This window comes from Amblyraja radiata, chromosome 18, assembly GCF_010909765.2.
Source record: "Amblyraja radiata isolate CabotCenter1 chromosome 18, sAmbRad1.1.pri, whole genome shotgun sequence".
NCBI lineage: Eukaryota > Metazoa > Chordata > Chondrichthyes > Rajiformes > Rajidae > Amblyraja > Amblyraja radiata.
This window is the reverse complement of record NC_045973.1, coordinates 19,636,289-19,660,765: the sequence shown is the minus strand read 5'-3', so window position 1 is coordinate 19,660,765 and position 24,477 is coordinate 19,636,289. Positions and strand designations below refer to the sequence as shown.

At 42.4% G+C, this 24,477-nt stretch overlaps 1 protein-coding gene across 2 annotated transcripts in view; it reads right to left on the bottom strand.

Annotated features, from left to right (window-relative positions):
- Positions 1-24,477, bottom strand: part of sumf1 (sulfatase modifying factor 1) — a 107,982-nt gene that overhangs the window by 40,268 nt on the left and 43,237 nt on the right. For both annotated transcript variants that reach the window (XM_033036761.1, XM_033036762.1), the window contains one exon: positions 1,211-1,325. In XM_033036761.1, coding sequence (XP_032892652.1) covers positions 1,211-1,325 — 115 coding nt within the window. The remainder of the gene's footprint in view (positions 1-1,210; positions 1,326-24,477) is intronic.

Genomic DNA, 24,477 nt, shown 5'->3' with positions numbered 1-24,477 from the left:
CAATACTATATTGATATATCTTCACCATACCACTTTCACTTAGGTAACCAAAATGCAAAAAAAAGAAATTAAACAAAAACAAAATAAACAAACAATTACACATTTCATAAGTTAAATTATTACATTTATCCATTTAATTTTCATTTATGCTGTTTAATGTTTTATATTTTTAATGTTTTATATTTTATTTGAAAGCTTTGTCTTCCCATAAAGCCTGGGCTTAGACGGTGTATCTGGTCCACAAATGAAATTCAAATTCCAGGGCATTTAGTTCTCCTTTCACAGATCGTGACACCACAGTTTTGTCAGATTGGATTTATTGTTTATCTCAGACATGCTTCGTGCTTTAAAAGTGAAATGGGGGGTGCAGTGTATGAGTTAAACTGAAGAAGGTGGGAGGGGTAAGAAGGAGGTCAAGGTACAGGGGTTGCATTGGTAGCTCAGAAGAGAAGAGGTTGTGGGAGTAAATGCCAGTGAGAAAACAAATGAACAGAGGACCCCGGGTGAGATAAATACAAAGGCAGATGCGGAGGGCCTTACTTTCACCAAGGGCAAAAATCAGCCAGCAACTGATGACGACTCTAATCCATACTATGCCATGCCAGCCACAATCCCCCAACTGGATACAATGTAAAAGGCTGACAAGAGGCAAATAAGATAGTGATGAATAAGGAGAAAAAGCGAGAGAGTGAGATTTAGTGCGAGAGTCTAGAACCAGAGGCAATTGCCTGAAGACAAAAGGATGTACTTTTAGAAAGGATATGAGGACGACTTTCTTTAGTCAGAGGGTGGTGACTTTGTGGAATTCATTGCCACAGACGGCTGTAGGGGCCAAGTCAATGGCTATTTTAAGGCGGAGATTGACATGTTCTTGATTAGGAAGGGTAGCAGTTAATGGGCAAGGGCAGGAGAATGGGTCTGTGAGGGAAAGATAGATCAGCCATGATTGATTGGCGTAGTAGACTTGATGGGCCGAATGGCCTAATTCTGCTCCTAGAACTTATGAACTTGGCATTACAAAGAATTTGGAAGAAAGTATGAAGAAATTGTCATATTTTCCAACTTAATATCTACTGCTGGTAATCTGTAATCAGTTCTGATACTGGATGCATTCCTTGTTCTACTCCAACCCCACGCTTACACTCTCCAGGGGCATTACCATTTTAGATTATGTGATAATCAACTATAATTCAGACAGAGCGACACTTACAGGGGCAGTGTTGGCATATCCATCATCTTCAGTGTTGTGGTGAGGGAAGTCTCCCTGCCAGATGTTCATGTAGTGCTGGTCTTTAGGATGCAAATTGTTGCCCCACGGGAAGAGTCTATAGGAATGTTAAGGTTAATCCAACTATCAGTCTGTCTGTTTCACTTGGCAAACAGATAAAAGCACATTTCTTCAACTGCATTATTCCCTCTCTCTCCCTTTCTCTCTCTCTCACACACACACACACACACACTCTCTCACATGTTCAGCTTCTTTGGTTCATGTTAGTGCAGTGAAACCATTAACTGAAATCCATGGAAACTTAAAATTAAACACATGTTATATTCCCTGAGAAAAGCTAATACAAAGATCATTTAGTTAGGGATTTCTATTAGCTGAGCAGCAAGTGGCACCAGCACAACATATTTTCACTTTGTTGACTTTGTCTTCAGGATGAAAGGATCTGTGGGAATTATGGGAACTGAACTGTTCTTCCATCTTGATATGTTCATGGGCAGCACTTCGTACTTTGGGAATTGAACTTTAAACCAGTAAAGTTTCACTTCTGGGCGAGGCTAAGTATGTTTGGTTATACCTACCCATAAAGTCAACAAGTTAGACGTATGATAGACACAAAATGCTGGAGTAACTCAGCGGGTGAGGCAACATCTCTGGAGAGAAGTAAAGGGCGAAGTTTCGGGTCGAGACCCTTCTTCAGACTGATGTCGGGGGAGGGGGCGGGACAAAGGTAGAATGTAGGCGGAGACAGTAAGACAGGTGGGAGATGCTGCCTGTCCCGCTGAGTTGCTCCAGCATTTTGTATCTACCTTCGATTTAACCAGCATCTGCAGTTCTTTCTTACACATAGTTAGACACATGCATGTCTTGTTTTTAACTGAAGGCTGTGCTGTTAGGGGTAAGGGCAGAATCCTGGATCACAATACCCAGACGTGTGAACAAATGTACGTGACCCACTGTACATATACGTCCCTATCAAGTACGATATAAAAAGGCTGCATGCTTTGAGTCTGTCGAACAATCTCTTGCTTGACTGTTCTCCTTGTTTGACAAGTTATTGCGTATAAGGAAGAAGTTAACTGTCACTCACGTCTCGTGTAAATTATTCCGACAGATCCCTTGATTTTTAGTCAACAGTGAATACTAACAGATCCAGATGCAAACATCTGCCCGACAATTCCTGACTCTCAATCATCCTTTTGCATTATTGTAAATGCGAGGCACATTTTAATTCCCACCATTTTTACCCTGGAATCCTGAAATCCTTTACTTTTCCCTATTCTTCAATCTTTCTGTAATAATCAGGCATTAAAAACATGCTTCTTTCCCAAACCACAATAGCGCATCGTTGGTATTATTTCTATTGGGGCACCTGTACTTGAATTTTCTTTTAAAACCATACAAAATGAAAATATAAGGTTCTGCTTTTTTTTCATCCAATGAACTATTCTACATTTCTTTATCATCATCTGCTTTCACACCATACCCTTCCATATCTCTAGACTCCCTCTCTCCTGACACTCGGTCTGAAGAAGGGTCTCGACCTGAAACGTCACTCATTCCTTCTCTCCAGAGTCTGTCCCGCTGAGTTACTCAGCAACTTGTGTCTATCTTCTGTGTAAACCAGCATTTGCAGTTCCTTCCGACACAATTACCTAAACCTGATCAGTGTGACGCAATCAATCCTATATCATCCCCACAAAAGACTTCCAGTCTTCCCTGGCCATCCAAATCTGAACTGACCTCAGATTTAAGACCTGCTCCCACCCTACCCTGCCTTGTTGCAATCTTTTGCCATTCTTCTTTCTGGCTGCTCCATGACAATGGCAGATTCTCTCAAATGTGTTGCTGCAGCTCAGAAATGGATGCGAAAGTAAACTCATGTCAAAAGCTAATCCTGTGCAGTCACCGAGTTATCTAGGCAAAATATTCCAAGTAGAAATGGCTCTTCTGTGTCGTGTTTCAGAATCCCAAGGTAACTTCATTTTGCATAATCTGTCTTTGTATAAGCAGGCACGTTGACAACAGTTCCCTCTTGGTATCAGTTATTTTTAGCTTAAAAACTGAAGAAAGTTAACATTTATTGAGCTCAACGTGTAATATTGAGCCGTGAAAGAACTGTTGGAGGCTTTTAATTCAAGGCAGACGTGCCTGACTGAAATGCTGACAGTGCAGTATTATAACCAATGTTATTACAATGTCCGCCTTGAACAAGAAACCTCCAACAGTCCTGTTGTAGCAGGAAATAAAACGGCAGGTCTATATTTACCCGTCTAACAATGTATTTTAATAATAACTGCAGCTGGAGACTGCGGGGATGGGGGTGTGCACAAAATGTGCCATGGTATTTTTCACCTTCAGCTTTTTCAGTTTGAAACCTGGAACATGGACAGAGTGCTTTTATAAGATTCCCTCTTTAACCTATTTATCGATCATTCCATTTTAACTATGTTCATTTCATTGTCGAACGATGCTGCCAAACATATTCTTAAATTCCTTATCTTAAAGTACAAAATATACAGTGTTATTTGATTCATCATGCCTGTGCCATTCTTTGCTGTGTCGCTTACATGTTTAACTCAGTGTAAGTAATTGCATTTAGAACCTACCACATAAAAACCAGTAAAAGCAGCTTTTACTCAGTAAGTCAATAGAACACTGAAGGGCAAAATAAATGTCTCCTAGGAATAGATACTGTAATTAGCAGGGATGGATAGCAGTGTGTCAACGGCTTGTACAACAATATAAATAAATACAACTGCTTTAGGAGATGCTCTTTAAACAGGTGTATATTACGCACATATGCATGCATCATTATTGTCCCTCGTGATTAATGATGTGCGTGTTGTACAAACATCCAGGATAACAGAATAGAAAGTGTAAGAATGAACTGCAGATGCTGGTTCAAATCAAATGTAGCCACAAAATGCTGGAGTAACTCAGCAGGACCTCCCCGTTGGATTGCAACTTGTGGTGGTTGTGGAGCGTGTGTGTCTCAGTGACCCCTAGAGCTATGCCAGCGGGAGATTCGTCTCCTGTTAGGGTCTCTCATGCTGGACAGGTCGAAGGGTAGAGGTGAGACGAAGAGCGATCCACTGGTCCTCCAGGTTGCAGGTTGAGCACAGGGCTAACAACCCTGTCTCGTAAAACAAATATGTTACGGAAACAGCAACTGAAGGAATCAACACTACTGAGTGGAGGACCTTCGTTGCTGCCCTACATGCCAGGAGGCATAATAAGCAGTAAGTACAGTAAGTAAGTAACTCAGCGGGACAGGCAGCATCTCTGGAGAAAAGGAAAGGGTGACGTTTCGGGTCGAGACCCTTCTTCAGACTGATGTCAGGTGAGTGGGCGGTACAGAGATAGAATGTAGACGGAGGCAATAAGACTAGTGGGCAAACTTGGAAGTGGGAGAGGATGGAGAGAGAGGGAAAGCAAGAGCTATTTGAAGTCAGAGGTCAATGTTCATACCGCTGGGGTGTAAGCTACCCAAACAAAATATGAGGTGCTGTTCCTCCAATTTGCGCTGGGCCTCACTCTGACAATGGAGGAGGCCCAGGACAGAAAGGTGAGATTGGGAATGTGAGGGGGAGTTAAAGTGCTGAGTAACCGGGAGATCAGGTAGGTTAAGGCGGACTGAGCGGAGGTGTTCAGCGAAACGATTGCCGAGCCTGTGCAGAAACAGGCCCTTTGGCCCAAAGTGTCTGCACCGACCAGCGACCCCCGCACACTAACACTATCCTACACACACTAGGGGCAATTTACATTTATATCAAGCCAATTAGCCTACAAACCTGTACATCTTTGGAGTGTGGGAGGAAACCGTAGTACCGGGAGAAAACCCACGCAGGTTACGGGGAAAATGTACAAACTCCGTACAGACAGCACCCGTAATCAGGATCGAACCTGGGTCTCTGGCGCTGTAAGGCAGCAATTCTACCGCTGCACCACCGTGCTGCCCTCCAAGGTCTGTTGTCTCTTTGTTTCGAATCTCAAAGTAATTCATGAAATACAGGATGATTTAACTACTCATACAATTCCAAGAGTGAAGAACAGACCAATGTTATGGAAGTACATCAGAATTCACAAATGGACTTACATGCACAATATTTGAAATAGTGTGAACGTTAGTACATGCAACAAGCTGAAAGGACTATGATCAGTAGCCTGGCGGGGAGCACTCTAACCTCTCAGGTAGGAGACGGAGGGTTCCTGCACCTCTCTGGGAACCCCTGTGATACTTTAACTCCAGTACTGAAGGAATGTAATACTTTTGAAGATGCAGTAAGATGTTAAACTGACACCCTGTGCCTTGAGAAATTTTAAAATAAAATCACACTACAGTGAGACCAAAATGGTTAATATTTATCCCTCAAATGACATGAGCAAATCAAGGAGAATTAGTCGGAAGAAAGGTCCCGACTGGAAATGTCCATTTGACTCCACAGATGCTGCCTGACCCGCGAAGTTCCTTTGGCACTTTGTTTTTTGTTCAAGGTTCCAGCATCTGCAGTTTCTTGCATCGTCTGGGTGAACAAGACATTGGGTGATAAGACTCCCCCCTCCCCAAAGGGTTGACAATTTTCAAGGTAAACAATTCAGAAGAGGTAACAATAATTTTTTTTAAATTAAAAAAGGAAAGATGATTTATTTTCATACATGGGCAACATTAACCGCCTATCATAAGCGATTATGTGTAACAGCTATGACTGGAAAAGCATACACTTGCACATCATGTAAATTATTACGGTAGATGGGAGGAAATAATGATTTGGCTTAACAAGGAGAAAAGAGAGAATTGAAAGCTCTAGCATTTCAGATGGGCACAAAGTGATAACTCTGTGATGTCCACATTTGTGTAAACAGTGATAATTTGTACATTACTGTAGTCTGACTACCCCAAAGTCATAAATTATCTTTATCAGTAAGAAGAAGGTTGAATAGTGTTCTAGTGAGTTAAAGGTGGATACATTTGGGACTCAATGGGATGTATCGCAGGCTGGCTGCTGTGGGATTACTGGGCCCTGACAGAGACCTTTAAGCCGTGGCCGGCCACAGTTAATGCACCAAATGTCCATAGGATAGCAAATGTGGTGCCCTTATTCAAGGAGGGTTGCAGCGATGAGCCAGATAATTACTGGGCCTAACTTCAGTGGTATGGAAGTTATTGCAAAACATTCTGTGCACTAGGATTTATTAACACTTGGAAAGGCAGAAATCCTCTCTGCTCAGTTTGAATGAAGTTTTTCAAGATGCAATAAAATATACTGATGAGAGCTGTACATTTGATGTAGACTACATGGATTTCAGTGAGGCCTTTGACAGGATCTTGCGTGAGAAACTGGTCCAAGCCAGGGGATACAGAGTTTGCTCGGCATATAGAAAGCAGAGGGTGATGGGACAGGTTTATTTTTAATTGGAAACCTGTGACCAGCTGTGTACCATCCGTCCTGCAATGGGGTGACTGGAACTGCACACTCTACTCCAAATGTAGCTCAAGCAATGTTTTATAAAAGGTACAACATGACTTCCTGAATCTTATACTCAATGCAGTGAACACTGACTGGCAAGGATACCATATGCTTTCTTTACCACTCTGCTGCGTGTTCAGGGTTGACTGGGAATGAAGAATTCCAGGCTCCAATTTGCCAATTGTTAGTTACTCCCTTCAGTGTGGAAGGAATACAGTTCACTGAGGAAAGTGCACCGAAGCAACATTGCTGCAACATTATGCCCCTGTCCCACTTAGGAAACCTGAACGGAAACCTCTGGAGACTTTGCGCCCCACCCAAGGTTTCCGTGCAGTTCCCAGAGGTTCCCGGAGGTTTTTGTCAATCTCCCTACCTGCTTCCACTACCTGCAACCTCCAGCAACCACCTGCAACCTCCGGGAACCGCACGGAAACCTTGGGTGGGGCGCAAAGTCTCCAGAGGTTTCCATTCAGGTTTCCTAAGTGGGACAGGGGCATTACTGAGGGATTATCTACAACCAAGATAAACTTGCCCCTACATTAAAGTGCTGAGGGAATTGCAAGAACAAAAAAGTCGAACATACAATAATAAAGAGGCACTAATTATGTTGCCAAAGTATGGTAGAAAAATGGAGAAGGTGCCCTGATGTGGTGCCATGGCCACACAACCTCATGCTATTTGTTATTCCAAGCCGACACATTCCGTGTGTCATTTGGATGCGGTACGCAAAGAGTGGAAGAAACTATACCCTGGATTACAGCCAGTCAGTGACACTATCCTTCATCAAGGGGATGCCACAGCAGGGACTATTCAACAACAAAAATTCAACAAAAATAGCAAAAGCGGTCTCAGAGTAGATAAATGAAGTTAATGATTTCACTGTGAATAAGTCCGCAATTATAACAAACCCAGCAGGAATTTTTGGAACTGGTTATTATGCTTTCAAATCTCACTTAACATTTTCCTATCTACCTCAGACATTTACATTACTGAAACTGCAAGCTTACCTTTACAGTTTGAAATACTAAGATAAAGTTTTATTAGAAATCTAACATGCACTCCATGTCTAGCATGGATAAAATAGAGAAGGATTTGAAAGAAATTGCCAAAAGAAGAAACAAGCTTAGCAAACTAAATAGATTTCCTCTCAACCTTATTTTGAAATCAGTCTCTTATATCCTCCATGCTTCATGCTACCAGTTCTAATCCCTTGTGCATCTCTGATTTTAACTATCCCAATACTGACTGTAGCTCTTAATATTATGTCTGAAAGAACTGGAATTGACCCCTCTCTATCTCTTTACCCCTTTAAGATGTCCTTGAAAAACTATATATTTGACCAAATCCTTGGTTATTTGCCCCGATATCTCCTTGTGTGGTTTAGTGTCAAATATTGTTGGCAAAGTCCTCGTTAACCATCTTGGGAGATTTGTATTGTGTTAAAGATGGAATATAAATACAAGGATTTTCATTTGCTATAAAATCTTCTACCATAAAAGGAAAGAGAAAGGCTGATATTGAGCAGGATATACAACGAAAGAAGAGGAAGGAGAGCAAGGATTAATAAAACAAATGAATGGTTTTTGACAACAGATTCAGGGCTCAGGGGAATATGGGAATAGGTTGAAATATGGGAACTCAAATACTGTTAAGGAGAATTATGGCACTGGAAATTGTGACAGACAAATAAAAAAGTCCAAATTGACAAATAAACATTGATCAGGGGAGAAATAGAAAAGCATCAGATGACTGTTGCTGAGGCACAATGAAGAGGCACTGTAAACAATCCAGAGATGATGCCTGACCCACTGAATTACTCCAACACTTTGTGTACTTTTTTGTAAACCAGCATTTGCAGTTCCTTCGTTCTACTTCTCGATAATCTATCCTGTTGAGTCTGATTGCAAGTCCCTATTCATTTTTTTAATGAACTCACAAACTATCTTGTTTCTCCTTCTCAGAGTGCAACAAAACTGATCACATCCAATTCACATCCCAGCATAGTTCAGTTAAAATATATAAATACGCAGAAGACACAACCATCATAGGTCTCATCTCGAACAATAATGAAACAGAATACCGCACTCAAACACACAAAGCAGTCACTTGGTGCACAGATAATAACCTCTTACTCAACACATCAAAAACACACAAACTCATCATTGATCTCAGACGTAAGGCACAACCCAAGACCGCCCTACTCATCTCAGGTGAACCAATATCCACCACTGACTCATTCAAATTTCTTGGCACTCACATAAGCAATAACCTCAAATGGAAAATCAATTCAAATCACATCTACAAAAAAGCCAACCAAAGACTCTTCTTCCTCCGCCAGCTCAAGAAGTTTAGAGTAAGGAAACACCTCCTAATCCGATTCTACACAGCCATCATCCAAAGCATGCTCACTTCATCAATTACAGTCTGGTTCAGCAGTTTAGACACTCACTCCCGTAATAAATTACAGCGCATAGTTAACAAAGCATCCAAAATCATCAGCACTCCCCTTCCATCAATAGAATCACTCCATCACAAACGGTCCGTGTCAAGGGTGAAGAAAATCATCTCTGATCCCTCCCACCCAGCTCACCACATCTTCCACCTGCTGCCATCAGGAAGGCGCTACAGCTCACTGCCCGCCAAGACATCTCGATTTAAAAACAGTTCTTACCCACACGCAATCCGAATTCTGAACACACTATGACAACAGCACATATCCTCCCCATGCATGTACTGTATATTGTATGATGTTGTGTTTTATGTTATGTTTGACGGGAATCAGCCTACCTTGTAACATCCTGTACTGAACCTGAATTCCACCAGTTTAACTGTGTGGTCATTAAATAATCTAATCTAATCTAATCAGTTTCCTGTTGGTTTTTTCCCCCCTTTGCTCCAATTTCATAGATCCCAGCTTTTAACCCTTCCCCTGGGGGCTGGAAGACTATGTGGAGTGGTCAATTGAATTACAAAATCTAAATTTGGCATTGATTTGTGCATTTGGAATTCACTCCAAGAAAATTCCCAACATGAACCTTAAAATAAGGGGTAGGCAAATTAGAACGGAGACGAGGAAAGACATTTTCACCCAGAGAGTTGTGAATCTGTGGAATTCTCTGCCTCAGAAGGCAGTGGAGGCCAATTCTCTGGATGCTTTCAAGAGAGAGTTAGATATATAGGGTTAGGTCAGGGGATATGGCGAGAAGGCAGGAACGGGGTACTGATTTAAAGATTTAAAGACTGCATGGATGAACTACAAAAATTGTTCATCCCAGTTTGGCAAAAGAATAAATCAGAGAAGGTAGTACATCCGTGGATAACAAGGGAAATCAGGGATAGTATCAAAGCGAAGGATGATGCGTACAAATTAGCCAGAAAAAGCATCATACCGGAGGACTGGGAGAAATTCAGAGACCAGCAGAGGAGGACAAAGGTCTTAATTAGGAAAGGAAAAATAGATTATGAAAGAAAACTGGCAGGGAACATAAAAACTGACTGCAAAAGTTTTTATAGATATGTGAAAAGAAAGAGATTAGTTAAAACAAATGTAGGTCCCTTGCAGTCAGAAACAGGTGAGTTGATCATGGGGAACAAGGATATGGCGGACCAATTGAATAACTACTTTGGTTCCGTCTTCACTAAGGAAGACATAAATAATCTGCCGGAAATAGCATGGGACCGCGGGTCAAAGGAGTTGGAGGAATTGAGTGAAATCCAGGTTAGCCGGGAAGTGGTGTTGGGTAAATTGAATGGATTAAAGGCCGATAAATCCCCAGGGCCAGATAGGCTGCATCCCAGAGTACTTAAGGAAGTAGCTCCAGAAATAGTGGATGCATTAGTAATAATCTTCCAAAACTCTTTAGATTCTGGAGTAGTTCCTGAGGATTGGCGGGTAGCAAACGTAACCCCACTTTTTAAGAAGGGAGGGAGAGAGAAAACGGGGAATTACAGACCAGTTAGTCTAACATCGGTAGTGGGGAAACTGCTAGAGTCGGTTATTAAAGATGGGATAGCAGCACATTTGGAAAGTGGTGAAATCATTGGACAAAGTCAGCATGGATTTACAAAAGGTAAATCATGTCTGACGAATCTTATAGAATTTTTCGAGGATGTAACTAGTAGCGTGGATAGGGGAGAACCAGTGGATGTGGTGTATCTGGACTTCCAGAAGGCTTTCGACAAGGTCCCACATAAGAGATTAGTATACAAACTTAAAGCACACGGCATTGGGGGTTCAGTATTGATGTGGATAGAGAACTGGCTGGCAAACAGGAAGCAAAGAGTAGGAGTAAGCGGGTCCTTTTCACAATGGCAGGCAGTGACTAGTGGGGTACCGCAAGGCTCAGTGCTGGGACCCCAGCTATTTACAATATATATTAATGATCTGGATGAGGGAATTGAAGGCAATATCTCCAAGTTTGCGGATGACACTAAGCTGGGGGGCAGTGTTAGCTGTGAGGAGGATGCTAGGAGACTGCAAGGTGACTTGGATAGGCTGGGTGAGTGGGCAAATGTTTGGCAGATGCAGTATAATGTGGACAAATGTGAGGTTATCCATTTTGGTGGCAAAAACAGGAAAGCAGACTATTATCTAAATGGTGGCCGACTAGGAAAAGGGGAGATGCAGCGAGACCTGGGTGTCATGGTACACCAGTCATTGAAAGTAGGCATGCAGGTGCAGCAGGCAGTGAAGAAAGCGAATGGTATGTTAGCTTTCACAGCAAAAGGATTTGAGTATAGGAGCAGGGAGGTTCTACTGCAGTTGTACAGGGTCTTGGTGAGACCACATCTGGAGTATTGCGCACAGTTATGGTCTCCAAATCTGAGGAAGGACATTATTGCCATAGAGGGAGTGCAGAGAAGGTTCACCAGACTGATTCCTGGGATGTCAGGACTGTCTTATGAAGAAAGACTGGATAGACTTGGTTTATACTCCCTAGAATTTAGGAGATTGAGAGGGGATCTTATAGAAACTTACAAAATTCTTAAGGGGTTGGACAGGCTAGATGCAGGAAGATTGCTCCCGATGTTGGGGAAGTCCAGGACAAGGGGTCACAGCTTAAGGATAAGGGGGAAATCCTTTAAAACCGAGATGAGAAAAACTTTTTTCACACAGAGAGTGGTGAATCTCTGGAACTCTCTGCCACAGAGGGTAGTCGAGGCCAGTTCATTGGCTATATTTAAGAGGGAGTTAGATGTGGCCCTTGTGGCTAAGCGGTTCAGAGGGTATGGAGAGAAGGCAGGTACGGGATACTGAGTTGGATGATCAGCCATGATCATATTGAATGGCGGTGCAGGCTCTAAGGGCCGAATGGCCTACTCCTGCACCTAATTTCTATGTTTCTATTGTGGATGATCAGCCATGATTATATTGGCTCGAAGGGCCGAATGGCCTAATCCTGCACCTATTGTCTATTGTTAATTGACGCTGTGGAACTTCAAAATGTTTGAAAGCAAAAAAAAACATCCAATTTCCCATCATAATCACACTGTTGCGAATACTGATTGGGCGGAAGTACAGGCTGCTTACTGTGTCTTGCCTTGACTTAGTCATAGTCATGAAGCACAGAAGTTGGCCCTTTGGCCCACCATGTCCATTCTGACCTATTAGTCCATCTACAATGATCCATGATGCAAAATAGCTGCTAAATATTTTGCAAGAGCTAAAATTCAGCCGTTTTCAGTTCCTGGTTGGTATAACAGAGTAAGCTTTAAGTAAGATTCAATACATTTCCTGTCTTGTCAACATAACACTGTAAATGCTCAGAGGTGCAACATTTTAAAACAAAGCAGTCAACTAGAATCAGATTTGAAATCTGTCATGATTATCCAGCCTGTGGAAAGCTCTTTCAAATTAAACGTGAAACTGAAGCAGTGAAATCAGTAAGAGATCCATTACTGGATGTGTCTGAAATGAAGAATGCTTTGGATTCCTTCTTCATCAATTACAGTAGCCACATTTCCAATTTACACTTTCTGGATGATGGATTAGCATCATCTTGAGCAGAATTTACTATTCTCTATTCAGAATTTTCTATCTCTGTCCCACCCACTCCCCTGTCATCAGTCTGAAGAAGGGTCTTGATGGATCAACGGTGGATGCGATCTCACTGGCTCTCCACTCCGCTCTGGACCACTTGGAAAACAAAACTCATATGTCAGGCTGTTATTCATTGACTACAGCTCGGCATTTAATACCATCATCCCCTCCAAGCTGTTTACCAAGCTCTCAGATCTGGGTCTCTGCACATCTCTCTGCAATTGGATCCTCGACTTCCTCATTCACAGACCACAGTCTGTCCGTACTGGGGGAAATGTGTCAGCCTCGATAACAATCAGCACGGGAGCACCTCAAGGCTGCGTGCTTACTCTATTGTTGTACTCACTCTATATTCATGACGATATATATACACACATAAATAAACCGGTCATAGTGCAAACTCCATCATCAAGTTCGCCGATGACACCATTGTTGTGGGACTTATCACTGATGGGGACGAGTCAGAGTATAGAAGTGAGATCGACCGATTGACCAAATGGTGCCAGCACAATAACCTGGCTCTCAACACCAGCAAAACCAAGGAACTGATTGTGGACTTCGGAAGGGGTAGGATGGGGACCCACAGTCCCGTTTATATCAACGGGTCGATGGTGGAAAGGGTCAAGAACTTAAAATTCCCGGGTGTACATATTTCCGAAGATCTCTCCTGGTCCCAGAACACTGATGCAATCATAAAGAAAGCACATCAGCGCCTCTACTTCCTGAGAAGATTACGGAGGGTCGATATGTCAAGGAGGACTCTCTCGAACTTCTACAGGTGTACAGTTGAGAGCATGCTGACCGGTTGCATCGTGGCTTAGTACGACAACCTGAGTGTCCAGGAGCAGAAAAGGCTGCAAAAATTTGTAAACACTGCCCAGTCCATCATCGGCTCTGACCTCCCAACCATCGATGGGATCTATCGCAGTCGCTGCCTCAAAAAGGCTGGCAGCATCATCAAGGACCCACACCATCCTGGCCACACACTCATCTCACCGCTACCATCAGGTAGAAGGTACAGGAGCCTGAAATCTGCAACATCCAGGTTCAGGAACAGCTTCTTCCCCTCATCCATCAGACTATTAAGCACAACTTCAAACAAACTCTGAACTATAACATCCTATTGCACTTTATCGGTTTATTTATGTGTGTATATATATATATATATTCTATGGTATATGGACACACTGATCTGATCTGTATTTATGCCTAAAATATTCTGTTGTGCTGCAGCAAGCAAGAATGTAATTGTCCTATCTGGGACACATGACAATAAACTCTCTTGACTTGAATTGACTTGACTTGACCCAAAACGTCACCCATTCCTTTTCTCCAGAGATGCTGCCTGTCCCGCTGAGTTACTCCAGCTTTTTATGTCTACCTTCGAGCAGAATTTACTATTCAGTCAAGATCATTAATTGGAAGATGTACTTGATATACTAACCATTTTAAATCATCTTGAAACAAAATAACTTTTTATGCAACGTTTAATCAGACTTCAAGGCTCAGTTACTGGTATCTGGCATAAGCCCAGCCATTTAACAGTATTACCATGAAGTAAATAGCAGGTACGCCCAAACATGGCATAGAAGATAATAACTGTTATAATTCCTGCCATCCTGCTTTCCATATTCTATAAAGGAAGCAAGCTGGCAAGAAATTTCATGGGGTTGGGGTGGTGAAGGAGATTTCAGAAGTTGGGGGGGGGGGGGTGTCGATCCTGACTGCGGGTGCCATGTGTACGGAGTTTGTACATTCTCTGTATGAACACATGGGTTTTCTCTAAGTGCTCTGATTTCCTCCCGCACCCTAAAGATGTACAGGTTTGTAGGTTAATTGGTTTCATTAGAAATTGTAACATTGTCCCTAGTGTGTAGGACAGTGTTAGTGTACGGGGTGATCGCTGGTCGGCGTGGACTCAGTGGGTCAAAGGTATCTCTAAAAGTCTATAAAAGAACGTGGGGTGAATAAAAAACAGATGAATGCAGGATTAGTGTGAATGGTATTTGATTGTTTGCGTGGACTCGATGGGCCAAAGAGCCTGTCTCTGTGCTATATCTCTATAACCCAAAACAAGATAGGGATTGTAAATGCACACAGGCTGCCAAAAGATTAAGTTACTTGGTGACCCATTGGACTATTACATTCAATACTGATAACTAGCATTAAGAAGGACGTGGAAATTAGAAATCAAAGGGCATCAATTGTGAATTTAGATATCTAGAATCTGGATTACAAATAAAAACAGCATTAGATTTTCACATAGAAATTGCAGAGATGGATCATTATCAGCATGTTTTTAATATTTACTTCCACTTCTGGAGGACCTCCTTCCAAAAGGGAAACAGAGCTGGGGTGCAAATACGGTAAACACAAGGAATTGCACATACCTGTTTACCAAAAAAGACACAAAATGCTGGAGTAACACAGCAGGTCAGGCAGAGGCCCTGGAGAACATGGATAGTTGATGTTTCGGCTATCCATGCCTCCATGAATCTCAGCCACGCTCTTCATGCTCTCAAAGTGACTGATGGAAGTCAATTTAATGACGTGTTGTGATATAGCCTAAATCAATATGATTTCTGCATTGGATTTCACACGCATGATGACAACAAAGTTTGTACTTCTGACCCACTGACAGATTGGAATAAAAAACTGCAAACTATGAAATGTAACCAATCTATGCAGAAACATGGGAACTGTTGTAAAGACATCCAATGGGATATTATCTTTGCCTTCATTGAATCACCACAGTGCTTTAGTAGGCGGACAACACAGAGAGAATCTGTGAACTGTGGCCTGAATAACTGCTGTGGTAGTGGTCTGCTTCGGCCATTCTCTAGAAACAAGGAACTATCAGCATCTCTCGAAAACATGTTTAAGAAGGAACTGCAGATGCTGGAAAAATCGAAGGTAGTTAAAAATGCTGGTGAAACTCAGCGGGTGAGGCAGCATCCATGGAGCGAAGGAGTAGGTGACGTTTCGGGTTGAGACCCTTCTTCAGACAACATGGATCAGTCTGAAGAAGGGTCCCAATCCGAAACATCACCTATCCATGATGCCCAGAGATGTGTATGAAGGAACTGCAGATGCTGGTTTAAACCGAAGATAGATACAAAATGTTGGAATAACTTAACAGGACAGGCAGCATCTCTGTAGAGATGCAATGGTGATGTTTCAGGTCGGGACCCTGCTTCAGACATGCCCAGAGATGCTGTCTAAGCCACTAACTCCAACATTTTGTGTCTTTTTTTAGGCTATTCTGCAGTTTGGGGGACCCCCTCATAAACCACTGTACAGTTTCATCCACCCTGCTCATTTCCTCTTTCTCTCATGGTATTTCCCTCTCCTCTGCCCCCCACCCCCTCCTTACCCCTCTCTGTTTCCCTTTATCTGTGCAGGCAGCTTGCGAGTGAGCAGATCTGTGAGACTCGGGAAGCAGCTGCCACGTGTGAACACTTAAACTGTACTCTACCCATTTTTGAAGGGAGAAAACTATAATGGCAATTCCCTAAAGCAGAGCTGCCAAGTTTTGTCAGAGCATTTCAGTATTCTAGTACCTGAAAAATCAGTATTTTGCCGAGGAAGTATTTTTACTCAGTGCCATTTTGCTGAAATAAATGTTTTTTTTAATGTGCAGTCAAACCCATGTAAGAGGACAAGAATGCATAACTTTGCTACCAATTGACATGTCTTCTACGCACCTTACTTGACAGTGCATTCATTGCCATCTCTTTGTATACTGCTGTTTGCTTCCTGCTTTCAGCACCAGATGATGATGTAGCCATTTTAGAAAGCCTTCTCCTTCCCTCGCACCCTCTCTCTCTATCCTTCCTCACTCTCCCTCCCTCCCTCCATCCCTCCCTCTCCCTCCCCCTTTCTTTCCCTCCCACCCTCCCTCTCTCTTCCTCCCCCTCTCCTCCCTTTTTTCTCCCTCCCTCTCTTAATCCCTACTTCCCTCTCTCCTTCTCCCTCCCCTCTCCATCCTCTCCTTCTCTCCACCCCTCCCTCTCTCCTCCTTGAGCCCATCCACCATTCTGTAAAATCCCAATGTAACTGCAATCCCACTGGTAACCTTTCACCACTAGGCTTAACCAGAATTCTACCACTGCCTGAAAAATAATCAAAGGCTCAACTACCACTGAGAAAGAGAATTCCCAAGACTCATTGTTATGCGAGAATTTTCCTGAACAGTCTGTGACCCATAGCGCTGTGGCCATAGCGCTCCAGCTGGTAGCACTATTTTTAGAACCCATAGCGCTGTAGCCGACAGCTCTCCGTTTAAATTCCCATGCGTTAAACTTACAGCGCTCCGTTTAAACCTGGAGCGGGACAGGCAGTGACTCTGGAGAGAAGGAATGGGTGACGTTTCTGGTCGAGACCCTTCTTCAGAGTGAACTGAACTCCGTATTTAAAATCCGTATTTAACAACACAAAATCGTACATCCGTATTCTAATCGCATTTCCGTACAAAATATGGAAAATCCGTACTACTTGGCAGCTCTGCTAAAGCAGCCACGTTCCAATTCCATAATATTTCCGGCAATCCCCATTTTGGCTTCAACGTGAAAGCCATTTTGCGGACTTCTTCCTGAGACCAACTCTTCTGCAGATACTGCTGGACTAGTCGTGTACTTTCAGCATTATCTAGTAAGAAAAGGTGGATTTTCACCTGGTGCTTCACAGATCTTGTGAGGAAGAGCAGTGGGTAGAAACTGTTCACAGGTGCTGTAGTTCGAGGGCAGTTGGAAATTGACAGCCAAGGGAACATAGCTGCAAAATAAATGTCTGACCATTTTTAACTGAGGCTTCCAGAAATGTATTCTCTCAGACAGTAGGGAATCTCTGGAGTTCTCTGCCCTGATGGTGCTGGAAGCCAGATCAGTAGATGGAGACAGAGACATTGACTGTTGTAGGGAACTGGCACATAAGAGGATCTCCTGCAACCTAGACTCTCAGCACACATTCCAGACTAATGAGTGAGCCAAATGTCGGACCTTCCAGATGTCCGAACAATCGGATGCTGCTTTGTCGGAGTTTTACTCTGCTACGGACAGACGGATTGCAGTTAAGGTTGAATTATCTGCTATTTTTTTACTCTTACCCTGATTCTTGCCCTCTTATCCAGGTATTCTGGTAAATCTCTTCTGCACACTCTCGAACGCCTCTACATCCTGCCTGTAGTGCTGCAACCAGAATTGAACACAATACTAAAAATGCAGCCTAACCAAACTCCTATAAATCTTCTGGATGAGATTTCCTGACTCACTTTCCACACAATTTCCTGACTCAATGCCCCCACTTGTGAAGGCAAACATACTATACATTCTCTTTACCACCATATCTACTTGTTTGCCTCTTTCAGGGAGCTGTGGACTTTGGCCCCAATATCCTTCTGTACATCAATAGTGTTAAGATGCTTGTCATTAACTATCCCTTTTCAAAGTACAACCTCTCACACTTGCTCAGATTAAACTCCATCTGCCATTTCTCCGCCTCTTTCTGTATCTTATCTATATCCCATGGTATAGTTTGAATCCTCATTGTCCGCAATAACAATTTTGGTGTTGCCTACAAACTTACTAACCAACCCATCTATATTTACGTTCAATTCATTTATATATATATATCACAAACAACAGAGATCCCACAGATCCCTGGGGACCTCCTCTGGTCACAGGCCTCCAGTCGGAATAACACCCACCACAACCCTCTATCTTCTATGAGTACGCCAATTCTAAATTCAAATGATCAAGTCACCGTGGATTTCATGCATTTTAATCTTCTGGATGAGACTACCAAGACAGACCTTATCAAATTACTTCCTGAATGTGGGCAACATCCACTATCCTACCTTCATCTTCTTCTTCTTGCGTATGGTGTGCACAGCCTAAAGTTGTCGGACAACTTGTTCTATTTGATCTTACTTGATTGTGCACGCCAGGTTGATTGCATTCATCGAAACAGGGCGGACCACGTGAAGGTTGCAATCTCCCACCCCCTACATTCATCAATCACTCAAAATACTTGATCAAGTTCGTAGGACATGATACGTCACAGATAAAACCATGCTGACTGTCCCTAGTTAGGCCATTCTCTTTCAAATGCAAATAAATCCTATCATGGAGAATCATTTCCACTGATGTGAGGCTCACAAGCCTATAGTTTCCTGGATTATCTATGGTTCTCTTCCCTTCTTAAACAAAGGAACAACATTGATCACTCTCTAATCTTCTGGGACCTCGCCTGTGGCTAGAGAAGATGCAAAGATTGTGAATGCAACTGTTTTGTATTCAGCAGTACAAAATAAAGTTTTCAGTATGTCGAAATGAAACTTCAAAATGGCTTTACTGAAAGTTATCCAGAGAAAGTATGACTTAGCTTTTAGGAATCCACTTTTTAATGCTGCAACTATTTCCTGTCTCCCAGTTTGTAATTAATCTCCATGATTTTCCTGGATTACATCTGTTGTAACACCATTCAGTGCTGCACGGCTTTATGACCATGTTGATAGAGAACAGGGTGAAGACTGAATGGACACAGAATTCTGGAGTGATTCAGTGGGTCAGGCAGAAAAGGAATAGGTAACGGTTTGGGTTGAGACCTGAAGAAGGGTCACCTATTCATTTTCTCCAGAAATGCTGCCTGACCCGTTGAGCTACACCTGTATTTTGTGTCTATCTGTTGGGAAACCAGCATCTGCAGATCTTTCCTAGACATGAAGACTAAATGGTTAATTTAGTCAAGCCATATTTGGCAATGACACATCTATAGCTGATTGAACAGATAATACTGGTTACTGCATAAAACTGTTGGGGATATAACTGTTGTCATTTATTTGTTATTTTCATTTGTCAGACGTGGGCTAGTGGTAAATTTTCCCACAGACTCAGATAAATGTGGGTATAGTTTTAGGGTGAGGGGGGGGGGGTGTTGGTGAGCTATGGTTATTCAGGCAATACATTAAACAAAGCCCCCTATAGTCTCCTTAGGCAGCCTTAGAGGATCTCACTGTACCTTTGTGAAGAGCAGCAGGGAAATCCTCCCCATGCTTTTGTCATTATCTATCGTATAACGAATGCGACCAAAGCAAATCTTCAGACTGCTTGCGTCAGTACTATTTTTGTATTTCATTCTCCACAATTATACCTTTATTAATTTGTCTGCAGGCCAAGGGCATTTCAGCAGCTTCAAATGATAGACTTGGGTCACACAAGACAAATGTTAAATCTATTTTTACATCCCATTTCTTAGACCTAGTGGTTGAGGAAAAATGGTGTCCCACAGAATAGTTGATTATTACGCTGCTGAGCTGTAACCTTTGGCTTTATTAATCTGTTATTCATCTCTCTATTGAATCAACTGTATTTGTTTCACACACTTTGAAGGTAAACAAGCAGCTAATCTCTAATTTGAGATAATTATGAAGCTGTTTCATCTAGCACTACGCACAGTCTAAATCAAAAGACAGCTTTGTTGTGACATCAATGGGGTTGTGCATTTAAAAAATGGAGGGAGGCATGGTGTGCTGGAAAGGTAATTTCAGCTGCTAATTTGAGGGAGCATAAAGTGAAGTTCTACCCAGGAAAGGCAAGCAAAACTCTCACTCATAATCTTGCCACCAGCCTCAGAATGTCATTTGAAGGCTCTCTACTTGTTCTTAGCCAGCCTATAGAGCACCCATTGAGAGGAGACACTCAAAAGGCAGAAAGAACTATCATTCTTAATAATAAAGGAAATAAATGGAATGGGGGATGTATTGCTTTTCAAGTTTGTAACATTATTCATTACAGATCCACATTAACCACATGAAAGAGAATGCATTCTGGAGCAAAGTGCAAATTCAAATCATCCTTGGATTTAGCTAATTTACGCACACACTGTATATTCATCAGCTAGCAGTAAATATCAGCAATTGGTATTTGGAAAAAAAAATCTTGGTTTATTTCATACAATGCTTTTTGATGCCACAAAAAAAACAATTTTCATGGACTACCAAGTACCAAGCAATGCTTTCAGTTTATTACTTTTGTCTTCCACTACTTTGTTACTTGATCAATAAGAACTTGCATTTATATGGACCCCTTTTAATGGAGTCAGATATCCCAAGGGGCTGTCTAGAAGCATTATCAAACAGAGAAAAATAAATTGAGGCTATAAAGGAGACATTAGGGCAGGTGACCAAAAGCTTGGACAAAAATATAGAAACATAGAAAATAGGTGCAGGAGTAGGCCATTCGACCCTTCGAGCCTGCACTGCCATTCAATATGATCATGGCTGATCATCCAACTCAGTATCCTGTACCTGCCTTCTCTCCATACCCCCTGATCCCTTTAGCCACAAGGGCCACATCTAACTCCCTCTTAAATATAGCCAATGAAATGGCCTCAACTACCTTTAATATAGGTCTTCCCTTGGCTGATCATACTACTCCTGCTTAATAAATTAAATCATATAGATTGCAAGTATAATATTTAGTAATGGGAACCAAATCATCTCCCTGACATCCTCCTTCCATGCCATATGAATCCATTTGAATAGTGTAAGGCCTGGACAATGAATGTGGAGAGGATGTTTCCACTGGTGGGAGAGTCTAGGACCAGAGCATATAGCCTCAAAATAAAAGAATGTACCTTTAGAAAGGAGATAAGGAGCAATTTCTTTAGTTAGATGGTGGTGAATCAGTGGAATTCATTGCCACGAACGGCTGTGGAGACCTAGTCAATGGATATTTTGAAGGCAGAGATTGACAGATTCTTGACTAGTAAAGGTGTCAGAGGTTATGGGGAGAAGGCAGGAGAATGGGGTTGAGAGGGAAAAATAGATCAGCCATGATTGAATGGCAGAGTAGACTTAATGGGCCAAATGCCTAATTCTTCTCCTAGAACCGATGAATATATGTAATTGCTCATATTGGGTTAGTTCATGTCTCAATACCTAACTGTGGAATGGGCTCAAACTGTAATTGCATGCAGCCCATCTATCACTGTGTGAACACTGCAATATTCTGAATAAAATGATGATGAGAGACAAAAATGACAACAACTGAAAATGTTAGTAGCATTTTTTCCTTGCCCAAAAGTTGATGGACACTTGTAATGGATTTCCAGATATCAGTTGTTGGAAACAATGATTTTACTCAGCTCCACTTTACCACCAACTATATATTGTTAGACTCTTTGTCTCACATACTGTAATGGATGAGAAGTTACTTTATTCAGCTCCCTTCATAGGGTACAATAGAACTTTATTTATCCCGGGAGAGAAATTGATCTGCCAACAGTCATAAAACACACAAAATACATGAAGCATGAAATTAAAGTGACGAGTGGAAAGGCTAGGGGAGAATGTGCAAAGATTGAGGAGGTGTGTGGAGGAGGGGGGGGGGGGGGGGGGGGGGGGGGAGTCAGTCTCAGTCTACCCCACGACAGAAGAGGGAGGAGTTGTAAAGTTTGATAGCCACAGGGAAGAAGGATCTCCTGTGGCGTTCTGTCCTGCATCTTGGTGGAACCAGTCTTTTGCTGAAGGTGCTCCTCAAGTTGACTTGTGGGTCATGGAGGGGGTGAGCTGTATTGTCCAGGATGCTCCACAGTTTGAGGAACATCCTCCCCTCTAAGACCACCTCCCATAAATATAACCCTGTCCCCAGGACAGAGCCAGCCTTCCTGATGAGTTTGTTGATCCTAGTAGCGTCCGCAGCCTTCGTCCCGCTGCCTCAGCTAATGACAGCGAAGAAGATGGCACTGGCTACCACCGATTGGTAGAACATCTGCAGCATCTCACTGCAGACGTTGAAAGAGTGGAGCCTTCTCAAAAAGTACAGCCGGCTCTGTCCCTCCTTGTACAGACCCTCAGCATTCCTGTACAGGTCTCCTCAGAGACAACGTTATCCACACAGAACGTTATGTAGCTGGTAACACAGTCTGCAAGTCATAGTCATAAACTCTACACCAACCGCTGAGTCCAATCCCCTCCCCGCATCTGTCTGAAACTGCACGCAGTGTAGTGCAGCAGATGTAGTTGCTGTCTCACCACTTCAACAACCAGAGTTTCAATCCTGAGGTTTGGTGTCATCTGGCTTCAGCCTGAAGAAGGGTCTTGACCCGAAACTTCACCCATTCCTTCTCTCCAGAGATGCTGCCTGTCCCGCTGAGTTACTCTAGCAGTTTGTGTCTACCAAAGACATGAAGGTTGGTAGGTTAACTGGCCGCTGTAAATCACCGGTAGTGTTAGACTCTGGGGGGAGTTGATAGGAATGTTGTGAGATTCAAATGGGATGTGGAAATGGGTCCCAGATGGATGGTGTTGACTCAACGGGCTGAAGGTCTGGTTTCCATGCTGTATGTCTCTATGGCTTCAAATCATTGCTGTAATATTTACTGCCGCAGACTTAATTTTTCCCTTTATTAACCCATAGATTTGGCTTCTGGCTGCTCCCCTCACTACAACTGTCTGTGAACTTGAGACCATACAAAATGTCCCTACCCATGCCTGCACATGGAGTCCAATTCTCTCATCAATACTATGCTTCCTGATCGATACTGGCTGCAAGGCAACAATATTTTTCAAATTACTCTGTACCTTTATTCCTCTCTTTCCACTGTCTATTGCAGCACCATAATCTTCCATGATACTTCATGTGTCCAATTCTAACCTCTTCCTGATCCATTCTGAGATCCATCCTTGTAATAGTTCAAGTTCTAAACTCTGGAGGCTTCTACATAGCTCATGCCATCCAGCTACCTCACTTAGGATACCACTTAAAACCTACATCTTCTTCTAAGCTTTAGGGCATTTTCCAGAATGTCTCCTCGATGTCCTATTTTCTTTCATAAAGCTCCTGTGATCTGCCTTGGAACTCTTTGCTGAATTCAATATGGATTCTGGATTCAATAATTAATCGAGGAGCCAGAAGGGGATTAGTTGCCTCTGTCCTGGAATCTGCAAAAGCCCAAGTACTCCAGCAGAGCTCAGGGTGACACAGCCAATCATTGTATTCCCACCGGTTCTACAGACATTGAACGGTTCACAATAATCACTGCCGCCATACACTGTTGAAAATCATAGCTACATGGTCGCTCAGCTTTTAGGGACACTGTCTCATTGCACTAGAGAACTGGGTTCAGTTCTACACCTCCCAAAGTTAGTCACAAAGTGCGGGAATAATTTAGCGGGTCAGGCAGCATCTCCGGAGAAAAAGGATGGGTGACGTTTCGGGTCGGAATCCTTCTTCAGACTCAGTTCCTAATTCCCAAAGTTAGTGTCAGTTTCAAAAAATAATCGACGTAATTGGTCTTCCTCCCCTCTCATTATTACCACAAAAGCTCGGTTGATAATTTTGTTTAATTACTTCCTTACAAACCTTACCAAAAATACATCTTGTAATTAAAATTAAGCAAATGTAAAATATATATATTTTTCAGATATTTCTGATCTTTAACTTGTAAATACTTCAAGTGAAAACAAGATCACTGATTGCAGATTGTGTATTTGAATGCATGCCTTTATCGTGGAAAATAGATAAATCACGGATCATGAAGTTTCAACAGTAGATGCCTACAGATCATAAGTCAAGAAGACACTGGCTCTGTGTTTGGAAGTTACTTGGAAACATTGTGATTTAATATGACAAATGTTTCCAATCCCATGAAAAATATTGGTGGTCAAATTAGGCAATGGGGATTTGCAAACAAACAAGTGCCTCCTGAAACATTGTATAACTTCTTGAAACATTGTACAA